This window comes from Megalobrama amblycephala, linkage group LG7, assembly GCF_018812025.1.
Source record: "Megalobrama amblycephala isolate DHTTF-2021 linkage group LG7, ASM1881202v1, whole genome shotgun sequence".
NCBI lineage: Eukaryota > Metazoa > Chordata > Actinopteri > Cypriniformes > Xenocyprididae > Megalobrama > Megalobrama amblycephala.
The window spans coordinates 22312775-22327599 of record NC_063050.1 but is presented as its reverse complement, the minus strand read 5'-3'; the positions used below and the strand labels follow the sequence as shown (position 1 = coordinate 22327599).

The following is a 14825-nucleotide window of genomic DNA, read 5'->3' as shown; positions in this document are numbered from 1 at the left end:
TACATTTCAAACTACCTCCCACCTGTATAAAATCTGGATATGCAAAAATCTGATTTTTGATTAAAATCTGAACATAACCTATAGGTCACTGCTCAAATAAGCAAATTTGTGACTCCTTTGTACAAAAGATCAGATGTCCTTGCTCCCATTGAAGCACACAACACTCTGGAATATTATCAAATCATGCTGGAGAACACGATTGTCAGGTTTTACAAAATTGTGGAGTTCATGCAGCTCCAGGGCTGCTGACATTTAAGCAAAAGAAGGAAATACCAATAAGACATTATGAAACTCATTGCATGTCTCTAGAAGAGATTTCAACAATTTTACACACTGTGCTCAGATTTACCAGGAAACCAAATCTGCAATCAAAACAGAGCTTTGCTATCCACATTCATTTTATAGCTCTGTACTTTTTCTGCATGTACTCTTATCCCAAAGAATTTTAGGAGAAACTCAGAAACTAAGTTGATACTTAAGGAAAACATTACTGAGACTTACTATATGATATTGAACTCCATGAAAGAGAAGCCTCTGAGCAATTAAAATGATCAGCCCATCAACTGATTTATATACACTTATCAAAAAAAAAAAATCGCCAGTAGAGGTCGCTGTTAATGAAAACGAATTTTACAACACAATTACTTTCAACACAAACAGGCAGCATCTAAAAATAGTCTGAATCATCTCACATTATGCATAATTATAAAAGTGACAAGACTGTGGGTGTGAAGATGACTCGTGAGGATAACACTGTAAGCGCAAACTAAATATTCTTGAAAAGTGGTTTCCTTTTCCATTTAAGATTTCTGAGAACTTACTGAAGAGTAAATCAGTGTGAGTCCCTGTCCTCCCCTGTTTCCTGTGGATTACTGAAGACTAACATCAGTATACATAACAGTTCTTAATGGATTTCTTCAACTAAGCGCTTGTATGTTTTGACTTGTCACAAAAATGTTTTCCCTGTAATTCCCTAAGTAGTGCCATAAAAGTCTAAAAAGAAGAGCACTGCAGTGAATGGCCGGGCAAAGATTTAACGGAACATTAGCTTAATTAAAAACACATCGCATTATGCTAGATGTTTTCCAGAGAAAACATTATTTCCATTATTTAAATTATTATATATTTTTTTTAATTATAAAGAACCCCACCCCTATCTCCTTTATCTTTGCTTACCTCATTACTGAAGCAGGCAGACCAGCCGGTGCCAATTCTCTGTCCAGCATGTCCAGTCATTTATATCAAGAAAACGTGATCACAACTAAGATTTAGTTTCCATCATTATATCATTATTTGTTCTCATACATATTTTAGCTATGACTCTGATGTTGTACAGGTCACTGGTTCAAATCTGCGACAGGGGAGGATGTGTCACATGCCGTTGGAGTCTTTCCTTTGACAGGCACTCTATGTACAGGGCAAGTCTATTGTAACTTCACTCTTAAATGCCAAAAACCTTCTGTTACTGGTTGTTCCCTGTTGTGTTTGTTATCATCCTGCCATATTTTGTTAGACATACCAGAACTTTTTCTGCAAAGGACATAATGTGAGTTTAAAATGTGTTATTAACCATTTTAGAATTCAACTGTAACAGCTTGTACTCATTATTCTGCCATTATAGAAAAGGTAAAGTACTGTTTGTTACCTTGAATGCACTTTGCAATAGGCCTTAGTGTTGTGCAAAAGAATGATGGATTATTTGCTGCAGAGCACCAAATCTCTGAGAAAAAAAAAAATGATAAATGCAGTCCAGACATAATTTATTCACAGAGTGAACATAAATAAGAAGAAAACACATTTTACAGGAAGTTCAACACCAAATCACAATGTTTGCATGCACTTTATCACTTGCTGTGCTGTTAGTCTTAGCTGGGTTATTCCCGTTCAACTGGGATTCATGTCATTTTCATCATTATTTGGAAACCATAATGTGTTAATACTTTAAATCTTTGAAAGACTTACAGCAAAAAGTACCTTTGGTCACCCATACGGCAAACATATATTTAGATACATTTTTCAAAATATACAAAAAGTGCTAATAAATATTTATTAAAATGTATTATATTTATATATGAAATATATTAATATAAATTTATGTGACCCTGGACCACAAATTGAGATTTATACATCATCTGAAAGCTGAATAAATAAGCTTTCCATTGATGTATGGTTTGGCAGAAATACAACTATTTAAAAATCTGGAATCTGAGGGTGAAAAAAAAATATAAATATTGAGAAAATCGCTTTTAAAGTTGTCCAAATGAAGACCTTAGCAATGCATATCCACTCACAAAATTACATTTTTGATATATTTACGGTATGAAATTTACAAAATATCTTCATGGAACATGATGTTTACTTAATATCCTAGTGATTTTTGGCATAAAAGAAAAATTGATCATTTTGACCCATACAAGGTATTGTTGGCTATTGCTACAAATATACCCATGTGAATTATGACTTGTTTTGTGTTTCAGGGTCACATATTTTAGTTACTTACATTTCTTGGATATTTTTATTCTTAGGCAATTTCTTAGATATTTTTAATCTAAATGAATTAATATTGTCCAAAATTGCATTTACGCAAATGTATTTTAAGACTGAAAAAGTATGTTCTAGCCACTATTTTGTAATATATATTGCCATTTTAAAGGTGTAAAATATTGTTTTCAATTAAAAAAAAAGAAGATAATTTCTTGAGCTGTGCTGTTTTGTTTTTTTCAAACACATATTTATTATATTAGTATATTTATGTAAATATATATAAATACAGTATTTATATTGCCATATGGGCTGGAAAGGAACAAGTTATTAAAACAAATGAACTGCTGCTACAGTCTACTGGTTGTCTGTGCGCTCACTGGCATCTCTTTTCGAGTGAGAGAGGTCCATTCCTTGAGCTGTGCCATACAGACATATCCTGCATCCCATGATCATAAGGAAAGCCCTACGGAAGGAACGATTGAAGAAACCATAGAGAAAAGGATTTAGGGAGGAGTTGACGTACCCCAACCAAAGGAACACGTCCCATATTACACCAGCAGTCCCATACTCAATAAACGGGTCAACGATATTGACGGTAAAGAAGGGCAGCCAGAAGAGAAGGAAAACCCCCATGATGATTCCCAGAGTTTTTGCTGCTTTTCTTTCCCTCCTTATGGAGTTACGATGTTTTTGTTTCTTACTCGAGTCCTTGCCCACACCTGCCGCCATCTGCGCTTCCATCGCGCTTATTTGCATGGCTTGCCGCTTGGCCGCTTTGTAGATCTTCCAGTAGGCCACCAACATGGTCACCATAGGCAAGTAAAATGCAACAAGGGAAGCCATGACGGCATAAACACGGTTTACTAAGAAGATGCACACGTTCTCAGGCAAAGGAACGTCCACGCCGAGCTTGTGCAGCCCGAGGAGGATTGGACCGAAGGAGATGAGGAAAGGAATGGCCCAGCAAACCACAATCAGCAGACCAACACGTTTACGGGACATCTTAAATGAATACACCAAGGGGTTGCAGACGGCGTAATAGCGGTCGAAAGCGATGCAGCTCAAATGGAAGATAGAGGCCGTGCAGAGCATAACGTCCAAGCTGGAGTGAAGATGGCAGAAGGTTGGACCGAAATACCAACATCCTTCCACTGTTCTGACCATACTGTACGGCATTACCACAAGGCCCACCAGGAAGTCAGCGACAGCTAGAGACATGACGAAATAGTTAGTAGGGCACTGCAGCTGTTTGAAGTAAGCAATGGCGAGCACCACCAGGAAGTTTCCGACAACGGTGCAGATGATACCAGCGATGATGAAGACATAGAGGGCGACTCGTGAACCAGAGCTCCTCAACGTGGCACATGGCTCGAAATCGGCGTCGAGTGAAATATTGCTCCATTCCGAGGAGTTTTCCATGCTGTTCAACCTGGTGATAAACGAGACACATGCATTCAAGATTTATTCCCATAATCATTGATAAATGCTTTGTTTGATCTCACAACACGCTGTGTTTTAGAAGACCAACAAGAATGCTTGTTTGAGACATTGACCAGTGTTGCTAATTAATCGCCATACTGATATATGAGAACAAAAATGGCTGTGTCATTTCACCACACAATAATAATCAGTCTATTTCACCATTAATAATTTTGCTAAGTGACAACTGCCCCTGAAGCTCCTGTAAGGCTGGGAAAGCAGAACAGACTGGGAAAGCCAAGCCAAATCTGCAATAAAAACAATATTTTGGATCCTTTAGTTCTGGGTATCGGCCAAGAATCATAAAAAGCCCCTCAGCTCGACCTTGTCTCAGGAATTGTATCCCTGCAGTGTGCCCCGTCTTGACCTTTTGGGATTATACTTAACACGCATTCCTAAAATGTCATCAGCATTGTTAGAGTTGAACTTAATTCCTATTGGGATGTGAGCAAAAACGCAAGTTTGAAAGCATGCAGTCTGACACATTTTTTTTCACTATCGGAAACAATTCAAAAGGATGGGGTAATGTCTTACATAATTAATGAAATTCTAAAAATAACATATTTAAGATGTAATGAAGAAACCCTCTATTGCTCGTTCTTCATGTAAAATGAATTTCGTGTTTAACTGAAACCACCAATGAATTGTCTCACATCCAGTCAAGCAGAAGAGAGTGTCAGTTCCTAATGAGTGACAGGCATGTTTCTCAGCCCATGACAGAACCTGAAAACAACATCTGGGGATGTTTGACAGAGAGGAAAAATGAAGGAAAGTGCCAAAAAATTGTTTTAGTTCAGTAACAATAAAAATTTAATTACCACCAATGGGACTGTGTGACAGGGAGAGAGGTACTGCTTATGGTTTTGCTCTTACTTACTAATATCCATTAAGATATTCTATTACAATCTTGGGTTTAACTTTATTTTGATTGTTGCTTTAACATATTCTTTTGACTCTAAGTAACATTGTACCTACATGTCTGCTAATTTAATAGAGTATTAGTAGAATAGGGTTAGAATAAGTTGGTGTACTTGCAAAGCTACTTCTAGTCAGTAGAATGTCTGTTGGGTGAACATCACAATAAAGAGTTAGCAGATATTAAGCAGACAGTCTACTAATACTCCAATGTGAGTTATAGTTGACATGTAGTTACAAAGTTACTTATAGTCAGCAAAATGTCCAAAAGGGACCATTAAAATAAAGCGTAACTCATTTTGGTTACACTTTATTTTACAGTGCCGTAGTTACATTGTAATTACTCAAATAAGTACCGAGCACTAATTAACTACATGTACTTACTATAGAATTACATTTAGGGTTAGGGTTTGTTTTAGGGTTAGTTACTTGTAATTATGCATAATTTACTGTTGTTATTATTATAGTAAGTAAATGCAGTAACGTGTAACGACGGCACTGTAAAATAAAGTTTTTACCCTCATTTTTTATGGCTCCTGTATGGATATCAGCATTGTAACAATTGATTATTATAATTTTGGAAGTATTGTTTGGTGTCCGCATTGGCACAAATGGAAAAGTTCACCCAAAAATGAAAATTCTTTATGTAATTTTGCACACTTATGTATTCCAAAACTGTTTGTCTTTTCGGTTACACTTTATTTTAAGGTGTCCGTGTTACAGTGTAATTATACATTTGAAGTACTGAGTAATAATAATTAACTACATGTACTTACTGTAGGGTTAGGGTATGGATGAGGGTTCAGTTTAGACTTAACTGCATGTAATTATGCATAATTTATAGTTATTACTACATGCAGCTTGTGTAACAATGACACTTTAAAATAAAATGTTACTGCCTTTTTTTTTTTTTTTTTTTTTCAGTGGAACACAAAACCATTGAATTATTTTTTGTATTTCTTTCCATATGTACAGTAGTAGTTTATAGTAACCACATCTGTCCAGCTCCAAAAAGGACAAAAACACCATAAAAATATAGCTGCAAGCAGCAATTACAGGGCCAAGCACAAAAACGGCACAAGAAGCCAGCCAACATGGCTAGGAGCATCAGACCAACAGCAGCAGTGTGCAATTAGAAAAAAAGTTATTAGCATTTTTGTCAATTTTGTTATAACTTTTGACCACAAGGTGGCGCTGGTCCAAAACTTCTCAGGCTCCTTCAGGGCATTGTCCTGATGAGCCATACCAAATTTATGAATTTTTGTCAAACCCATCAGAAGTTACAAGCAAAAATAGCCATTTTTCATATTTCCCCTCCAGTAGGTGGTGCTGCGCCGAAACACTGTATGATGCCTCAGGTCATGCTTGTGATGACACGTACCAAGTTTGGTCTGAATATGATAAAGCATTGCAGAGATACAGCTTCAAGAGTCGTTTTTGCATCATGCCTCAAATTCTTTGCTCTGGTATACAAAAACGGTTAGACATATCGACTTGAAATCCATAAATTTTTGTCGGCATGGTCTGAAGATGACACGTTTCAATTTTGGTGAAAATCGGAGCAACGGTCTAGGAGGAGTTCGAAAAAGTAGGTTTTTAAAGAAAAACAATATGGCGGACAGGAAGTTTAGCTGACTATGGCAAATGTGATATCTATGTTCTCAGCATGACCCAAGGAATCTACTGAGACCAGTTTCATTACAATTGGTGAATACAGTCAAAAGTTATTAACATTTTTGTACATTTTGTTATAACTTTTGACCACAAGGTGGCGCTGGTCCGAAACTTCTCAGGCTCCTTCAGGGCATTGTGCTGATGACCCATACCAAGTTTCGTAATGATACGCTAATGCGTTCGTAAAATACAGCATTTCAGCACAAAATTCAAAATGGCCGACAGCCAAAATGGCCGAAGTGGGAAAATTGGATATCATTCGACTCTGCATGATTCTCCGAATCCAACGAGACCAAATGATTATGATTTTTGGACAAACCCATCAGAAGTTATAAGCAAAAATAGCCATTTTTCATATCTCCGCACCAGTAGGTGGCACTGCGCCGAAACACTGCATGGTGCCTCAGGTCATGCTTGTCATGACATGTACCAAGTTTGGTCTGAATATGATAAAGTGTTACAGAGATACAGCCTTACTTCTATTTTCGCAAGCGCTACGTACAATTCGTTCGTGAGTTTTTCGAAAACGGTTTGAGCAATCGACTTGAATTCCATAACTTTTTGTCAGCATGGTCTGAAGATGATCTGGTTCAATTTTCGTGAAAATCAGAGTAACGGCCTAGGAGGAGTTCGAAAAAGTAGGTTTTTCAGAAAATTCAAAATGGCGGAAAAATTTTCATGACGGAAAATTGGGTACATGACGTCATAGGGTACATTCGAATCGGCTTGACCCAAGGAATCAGAGGAAAAAAGAATTTTGTTTCTAGCCCTTATGGTTCAAAAGTTATTAGCATAAGTGCAATTTTGGACAGCTGGTAGCGCTAGAGGGATTGAGTTAGAGACTCCAAATTTGCTATGGACAAAGGTCATTCTGTCCTCTAATTGTGTGCCAAATTTCACAACTTTCCCGCAAGCGGTTCTATGGGCTGCCATAGACTTCAAGAGCGGAAGAAGAAGAAGAAGAAGAAGAAGCGTACGGAATGCCAACAATAACAATAGGTGCCTAAGCACCTTCGGTGCTTGGCCCCTAATGATCAGAAAAGTAGTCCATACAACTAATGTGCTATATAGATCTTTTAAGGCGGGAACACACCAAGCCGACGGTCAGCCGTCGGGCAATTTTTTATTCATCGGCCGACTAAGTTTTCTCAGTGTGTTCCGCACCATCGGCTGAAGTTGGTTCTTATCGGCTTTGAATCGGCGTCGGAGCTCATCGGTCAGTCGGGCCATCTGATCATTCTGATTGGCTGTTCAGCTACTGCCACCTGGTGGTACGGAAAGGCATTTAATCTTGCACAGGCGCAGAACGGACATGCTTGGCCGTCGGCTGTCGAGCGTCGGTTTGGTGTGTCACGGCAACTTTGGACCCAGATGCTGCCAACGTGAGCCAACCCCACAGTCTGCCTTCATCACCACCAGTTCGTCGGCGTCGGCTTGTTGTGTTCTTGCCTTTAAACTCAAAACACATCTGTTAGAATCAGTGCTGTTTTGACTTAAATTACGTTTGTACTTCACATGTTAAATATGGAATATGGCGCACAAGTCGTACGAACTATGTGAATTTGTTTTTGTTTTTGTTTTTTTGTTTTTGGTGCTGCTTGACAAATGTCACTATGTGCTTGCTTGAAGATCCGCATAAAGATTCTTAAAAAATCACAATATAAGAAAACAGCATATACTGGTTTGGAATGACATGAGACTGACATAAATTTTCATTTATCTCTGGGCTATTGTTTTAATAATCATTTATTGAATAACAAAATTGAGCATGCTGCCCCTATAACAAAATGTGTCCCTATAACAAAATGTATCAAAATTGACTCTAAAAATAGAGGAATGCCAAATGGCTTTCTGTGCATGCTATATTGAAAGTGTTATATTGCAATTTACACTGAGAAGTAATGGGAATAGTAGAATGCTAAATGATGATAGAATTCTTTCTGTTCCATTGTTTTATTAGCAATTTTACAAAATGGTTAGGACTGCAGACACTGTTCACTGAAATACATTAACAGACACGCTCACAAACACACTCAGTCCCTCTGACCACTCAGACACAGCAGGTGATCTTTAAAAACATGTTGTACAGACACTCTTGCAGTAAGACAATGTTCTGAGAACACAGTTTAAAGACATTCGGAAAGGAATATAGGGAGAAACAGATACTGTACAGGTGTCTGCATGTGTGGTCGTTCCCCATCTCAGAAACAGCCAATTAAACTCAACCCCACTCTCCACATTAGACATAAACACTGACTAATTCTAAGTGCATAATAAAGATATAAGGCCATTTTTGATCCAGTTCATAAAGACATGCAGACCATAACAGAGCGCTCAGCTGTTCCATAACAAAATCTCTCCATGGTCATCATGTGAGACAATACCCATGCACTTTTCATTTGTTTATATTCTTGAACTTAACTAACCACTGCTGGAGTTATTACAGATGACTTGCCATTCATCCCTTTAATCTTTATATTTAAACTAAAGCCACTGGAAATCCAATGTGATTGTGCTATCAGTTCCTTTGTTTGTTATTCTTGACCAAAACCAATCTCTGGCATGTTCCAAGCAAAACAATTGACCCAAATCAAACCGCTGCATTCTGCCAGCTCACTTAAAATATGTTTTTACTTTACTGGACCGGGCAGTAATGGCCATTTGACTCAGACATATTTATTATCTACAAAAAAAAAAAAGCGGGCTGCAAAAAACTCACCTTCCCACACTAACAAGGAGGCGAACAGACCTGTCAGTCATAAAGAGGTTCACTGAAAGAACATTCAGGGTTCATCATCAAGTAAACTAAATACATTAAGAATAACAGTGCTGAAGTTGATCTAGACATATCAGATTTTAATACTTAAAGACAAAATATTTACATTTGAAAGATAAAAGCTAAATTATAAAATATATAATGCTAATATAATTTATTATTATTATTATTATTAATAACATGCTAAAATATGCCATATAAGTACTGGAGTCTTGGGAGAGAGCTATATTATTATTATAATTAACAATAAATACTATATTATAAGTAGTATTGTTAACATGCTTAAATATGCCATACAATTACTGGATTCATGGGAGAGCTCTAGTAATAATAATAATTTATTATTACTATTATTATTATATATTTTAGCATGTTACAATCACAATCTAGTTTTACAGGTCAAATCAGAGATGATCTACTCACCTAAATGGGAGTGTTTCTTCTTTCTTTACAATGCCATGTTTATCTGACTCTTCTTGTTTCCTCCATTTCCTCTGGATGAATAGACCAGTGGCAGCTCCATCGGTAAAGTAAGGATGGTAAAGTGTCTGTGTGTGTGTGTTATTTTAAATATGCCACATTAATAAGCACTAAAACGATCCTCTTGATCAGAATGTAGGCGGGGCGTGTGTGTGTGTGTGTGTGTGTGGGTGCCTGTGTGTTGGGTATTAAGAGTTGGGCATTGTTATGCAAATAATCCTCACATCCGAGATATTTGCTGCACTGTTTGCTGTTTCTCAGTATGGCTAATGCAGACATCAAAGTCACAGGGTAATAAATAGAGAGGTTACATGTTTTCTAAATTGTGCTTGATGTTTGAATCAGATGAAATAATTGGTTTTCCTAAGCGGAGAGTAGAAGGATACATACTGCTGTGTTGAGAATCTGGATTTCACAGATAATATCAGTAGACATGCTGCATTCCGCTCTGATCTCTGAATGAGTTTAGCTCCAGGCCCATATACAGAATCTGTGCACACACGACTCCAATGAAATCTTGGCATTATCGGCTGCCTGGATCTATAAGTTATTCGATAATAATGAATACACACATTTGAAATTAATTTTGAGAACTTTTGTGGGGCTTAAAGTCAAAAATATCCAGAGTTTCACCATGACACCAACATGAATACAAATGCTACGTTTCTAAGAAATGTACATATATGTAATACTATGTAGTACAATATTTTTTATATTTCTCCTTTTTAATATTTCTTATTTGTTCTTATCTCTAGAACATTCAGCTCTTTCTAGCACATTTTGCCAACTTTAAATTAATTGCACAGAATTCTGCAGATTTACTGTAGTAAAAATCTGTAGATTCCATATGGGTTTAGCTCTGAAACTGAAACATCTGAGATAGATAGATAGATAGATAGATAGATAGATAGAGATAGATAGATAGATAGATAGATAGATAGATAGATAGATAGATAGATAGATAGATAGATAGATAGATAGATAGATAGATAGATAGATAGATAGATAGATAGATAGATAGATAGATAGATAGATAGAATATTCCCTTGGGATCTATTGTGAACATCTGCTCATGGCAGCTCTGCTCCTCTCTACAACAGTGTCACAGGACAGATCGAATTTGCCGTAGATAGGATGAGTGCCAGTGTTCCTTTTTTAATGCATTATCCATTAAAATGTCAAAAAGGAAAAACAGTCCACAATGCCTCTTTTCACTTTCAAAGTGTTTAAATGTATATCACAAAGATGATAACTCAAAAATCAGCCCATTATATATATATAAAAAATGCGAACAAGATATGCAGTTATTGCATAAGGTGCCAGAATACCTGCAAAGAACACAGTTCAAAGTGGTTACATGACCTTGACAGGTTATTAAGGTAGGATTGTGCATTTAAAAGCTTTCAGTAACTCTGATACAGCATATGACATGAAAAAATAGTAACTGCAAAGGTTAATTGCCAATCACTGATTTTTATGGCATGAATTAAAGCTACAAATACTGAACATTCATGAATAAATTCACAAACCCTCTTAAGCCTATTTTTCATAATATCTTTCAAAATAACAATCTATTTTGACTGCTGTTTCAAATTATATGATTTGTGAAAAAAAGTGTTAGCATGTGTGAAATGTGAATGAACATTTTCACTGGATTAGTTACTGAACAACTAATTATTAAATTATTAAATCATTTATAAAACATCCTTTGAATGACCACATGACAACCAACTTTGCTTCATGTATGTAATGGAATATACTATAGACTAAACAAAAAGTCACACTTTTTCTTTGGGCAAATACAGAATATACTTTTCCACTCCTCCATGATGACATCAAGGAGCTGGTGGATGTTAGAGACCTTGCGCTCCTCCACCTTCCGTTTGAGGATGCCCCACAGATGCTCAATAGTGTTTAGGTCTGGAGACATGCTTGGCCAGTCCATCACCTTTACCCTCAGCTTCTTTAGCAAGGACGTGGTCATCTTGGAAGTGTGTTTGGGGTCGTTATCTTGTTGGAAAACTGCCCTGCAGCCCAGTCTCCGAAGGGAGGGGATCATGCTCTGCTCATTCACGGTTCCCTCAATGAACTGTAGCTCCCCAGTGCTGGCAGCACTCATGCAGCCCCAGACCATGACACTCCCACCACCATGCTTGACTGTAGGCAAGACACACTTGTCTTTGTACTCTTCACCTGGTTGCCGCCACACACGCTTGACACCATCTGAACCAAATAAGTTTATCTTGATCTCATCAGACCACAGGACATGGTTCCAGTAATCCATGTCCTTAGTCTGCTTGTCTTCAGCAAACTGTTTGCAGGCTTTCTTGTGCATCATCTTTAGAAGAGGCTTCCTTCTGGGACCACAGCCATGCAGACCAATTTGATGGTCTGAGCACTGACAGGCTGACCCCCCACCCCTTAAACCTCTGCAGCAATGCTGGCAGAACTTATATGTCTATTTCCCAAACACAACATCTGGATATGACGCTGACCACGTGCACTCGACTTCTTTGGTCGACCATGGCGAGGTCTGTTCTGAGTGGAACCTGTCCTGTTAAACCGTTGTATGGTCTTGGCCACCGTGCTGCAGCTCAGTTTCAGGGTCTTGGCAATCTTCTTATGCTGTGTTCACACCAAACGCGAATAGAGCGTCTGGCGCGAATGATTTCAATGTTAAGTCAATGTAAAGACGCGTTTACTGTTCTGCTCTCCAGAGCAAATACAAAGCGGTAGCTCTCTCGATGAACGCACGATCAACATCAGCCATCTTGCAAACAGACAACCGCCTAGCACTTGCCCCTCCCACAAGAAGCGGATTTCGCCTCGAACCTGCGTCAATTTCGCTTCAAACGCTTGTTTTTTATGCGCGTCTATTTCGCTCTAGACGCGCGAATGCATTCAAAATGTTCAAGCGGCAAACTAGACGCGGTAGACGCGAATTTGACGCTCTATTCGCGTTTGGTGTGAACGCAGCATTACAGCTTACACCATCTTTATGTAGAGCAACAATTATTTTATTTATTTATTTTTTTCAGATCCTCACAGAGTTCTTTGCCATGAGGTATCATGTTGAACTTCCAGTGACCAGTATGAGAGAGTGAGAGCGATAACACCAAATTTAACACACCTGCTCCCCATTTACACCCGAGACCATGTAACACTAACGAATCACATGACACCGGGTTGAGAAAATGGCTAATTGGGCCCAATTTGGACATTTTCACTTAGGGGTGTACTCACTTTTGTGGCCAGCGGTTTAGACATTAATGGCTGTGTGTTGAGTTATTTTGACGGGTCAGCAAATTTACACTGTTATACAAGCTGTACACTCACTACTTTACATTGTAGCAAAGTGTCATTTCTTAGTGTTGTCACATGAAAAGTTATAATAAAATATTTACAAAAATGTGAGGGGTGTACTCACTTCTGTGTGAGTATACTACTTGAATATACCATTTAGCGTATCTCAGCTGGTTGATTGCTTGTATCATCGCAAAATGTAAACCATATTATCGCTCTGCTCTAATCTGCTAAATGTGACTCTAAGGCATGAAGATATCAATACCAACAAGAGACTCATGAAGAACCATCACAAAACAAACAAACAGTCATGGATCATCCAGGTCACAACAAACAGTATTAAGAACCAATGATTCACATACTTTTGAATGGGGTTATTTGAATAAATTCAGCTATTGTTTTGTCTTGTGAACTAAATGCAAACATCTTTTATGTAAAATATCTTACTCAGGACAGTACTAAACAAAAAATAACATGCATTTTGTATGATCTCTCTTATTTTATTAAAATAATTCTCATTTTCACAGATTCTGCAAGGGGTTCACAAACTTTTTCTTGCCACTGTATATTATAAACATAATGATTTTCTGTAAAGCTGCTCTGCTTTGATAAATTTGCCTTGACTTGACATGCATATTTTTATCTGTCAACTTGTAACTGCTTATTATCTTCCCCCAACCCAAGCCCATGTAATTCCTTTAGCACAGGGGTCTCTCTCTCACCCCAAACAGAATATGTGAAGCCAGACGTAAACATGAGGTGCTATGCATGTCCCTCTCCCCTCCAGAAGCTCCTGCTGTGCTACATCTGACAGGTGAAACTGCCCTCCAGATACCTGGAGCGTCTGTCTGTGCTCAAGTCCTTCAAGTGTGTAGGATGAGCTTTAATTAAACATGTGGGGTTTTCAATTGCTCCCAGATAAAAGGCACGCTCACTCCTTGGCCAGCGGTGTCTCCAGCCCAGTCATTCATATGTAATGTGAGTGTTTGTCAGGAGAGGCACAGAGCATCTGCGCTATTGAATAAGCAGATTGAGACCAACAGGCAGCGATGTGTTGCATTGAGGCCTGTATAATGAGAATTTTGTTAATTATGAATATGATCAAGGATACTGTATGACTATAAATCAGCAGAATTCATTGAAGGTAATCACAGCCTATTACATTGTAACACACACTGATCTATCTATCTATCTATCTATCTATCTATCTATCTATCTATCTATCTATCTATCTATCTATCTATCTATCTATCTATCTATCTATCTATCTATCTATCTATCTATCTATCTATCTATCTATCTAAATGAAAGATGTAGCTACAATGCAAGTGCAACTTAAGCTTCATATAAACTAAGTGTTACATAAAATGCATATTCAGCATTATATCTGTTTTTTTACGCAATAACAATAACGTTGACAGTCTTTGTCTTTTACTGGCTGAAGAAAGCAGGATATCCTTCAGTCTGCTCCAGGATGTTTGGGTTAAAACTCTCCTGTTCAGTTGCATCTATGTAACAAGAACAATGATCTGCATCAAGTATTTAAAGCCACTCACAGCAGCCGCTTATCAGGGTCATCACAGATGAAAACAAACCCATAATTGTTGAGTGGTCAGCAGGGAGACTTTGACAGTCCCTGATAATTGATTGGACTTTAGCGGAGCCGGTCACAGGTCAGTGAGGAAAGCACATGCAGGCCCGTCTCCTACAGACA

General features: G+C 37.8%; 1 protein-coding gene across 1 annotated transcript; it reads right to left on the bottom strand.

Moving 5' to 3' along the window:
- Window positions 1–2794: 2794 nt before the first annotated feature.
- Window positions 2795–4083, bottom strand: LOC125271417 (5-hydroxytryptamine receptor 4). Its single transcript, XM_048195492.1, has one exon. It carries the CDS (start codon window positions 3901–3903, stop codon window positions 2839–2841), a length of 1065 nt encoding a protein of 354 aa, XP_048051449.1. The 5' UTR covers window positions 3904–4083; the 3' UTR covers window positions 2795–2838.
- Between the last annotated feature and the right edge of the window lie 10742 nt (window positions 4084–14825).

Bases quoted from the DNA above. Each gene is read 5' to 3' on its own strand.
- LOC125271417 (XM_048195492.1), bottom strand. From the start codon at position 3,903: ATGGAAAACTCCTCGGAATGGAGCAATATTTCACTCGACGCCGATTTC.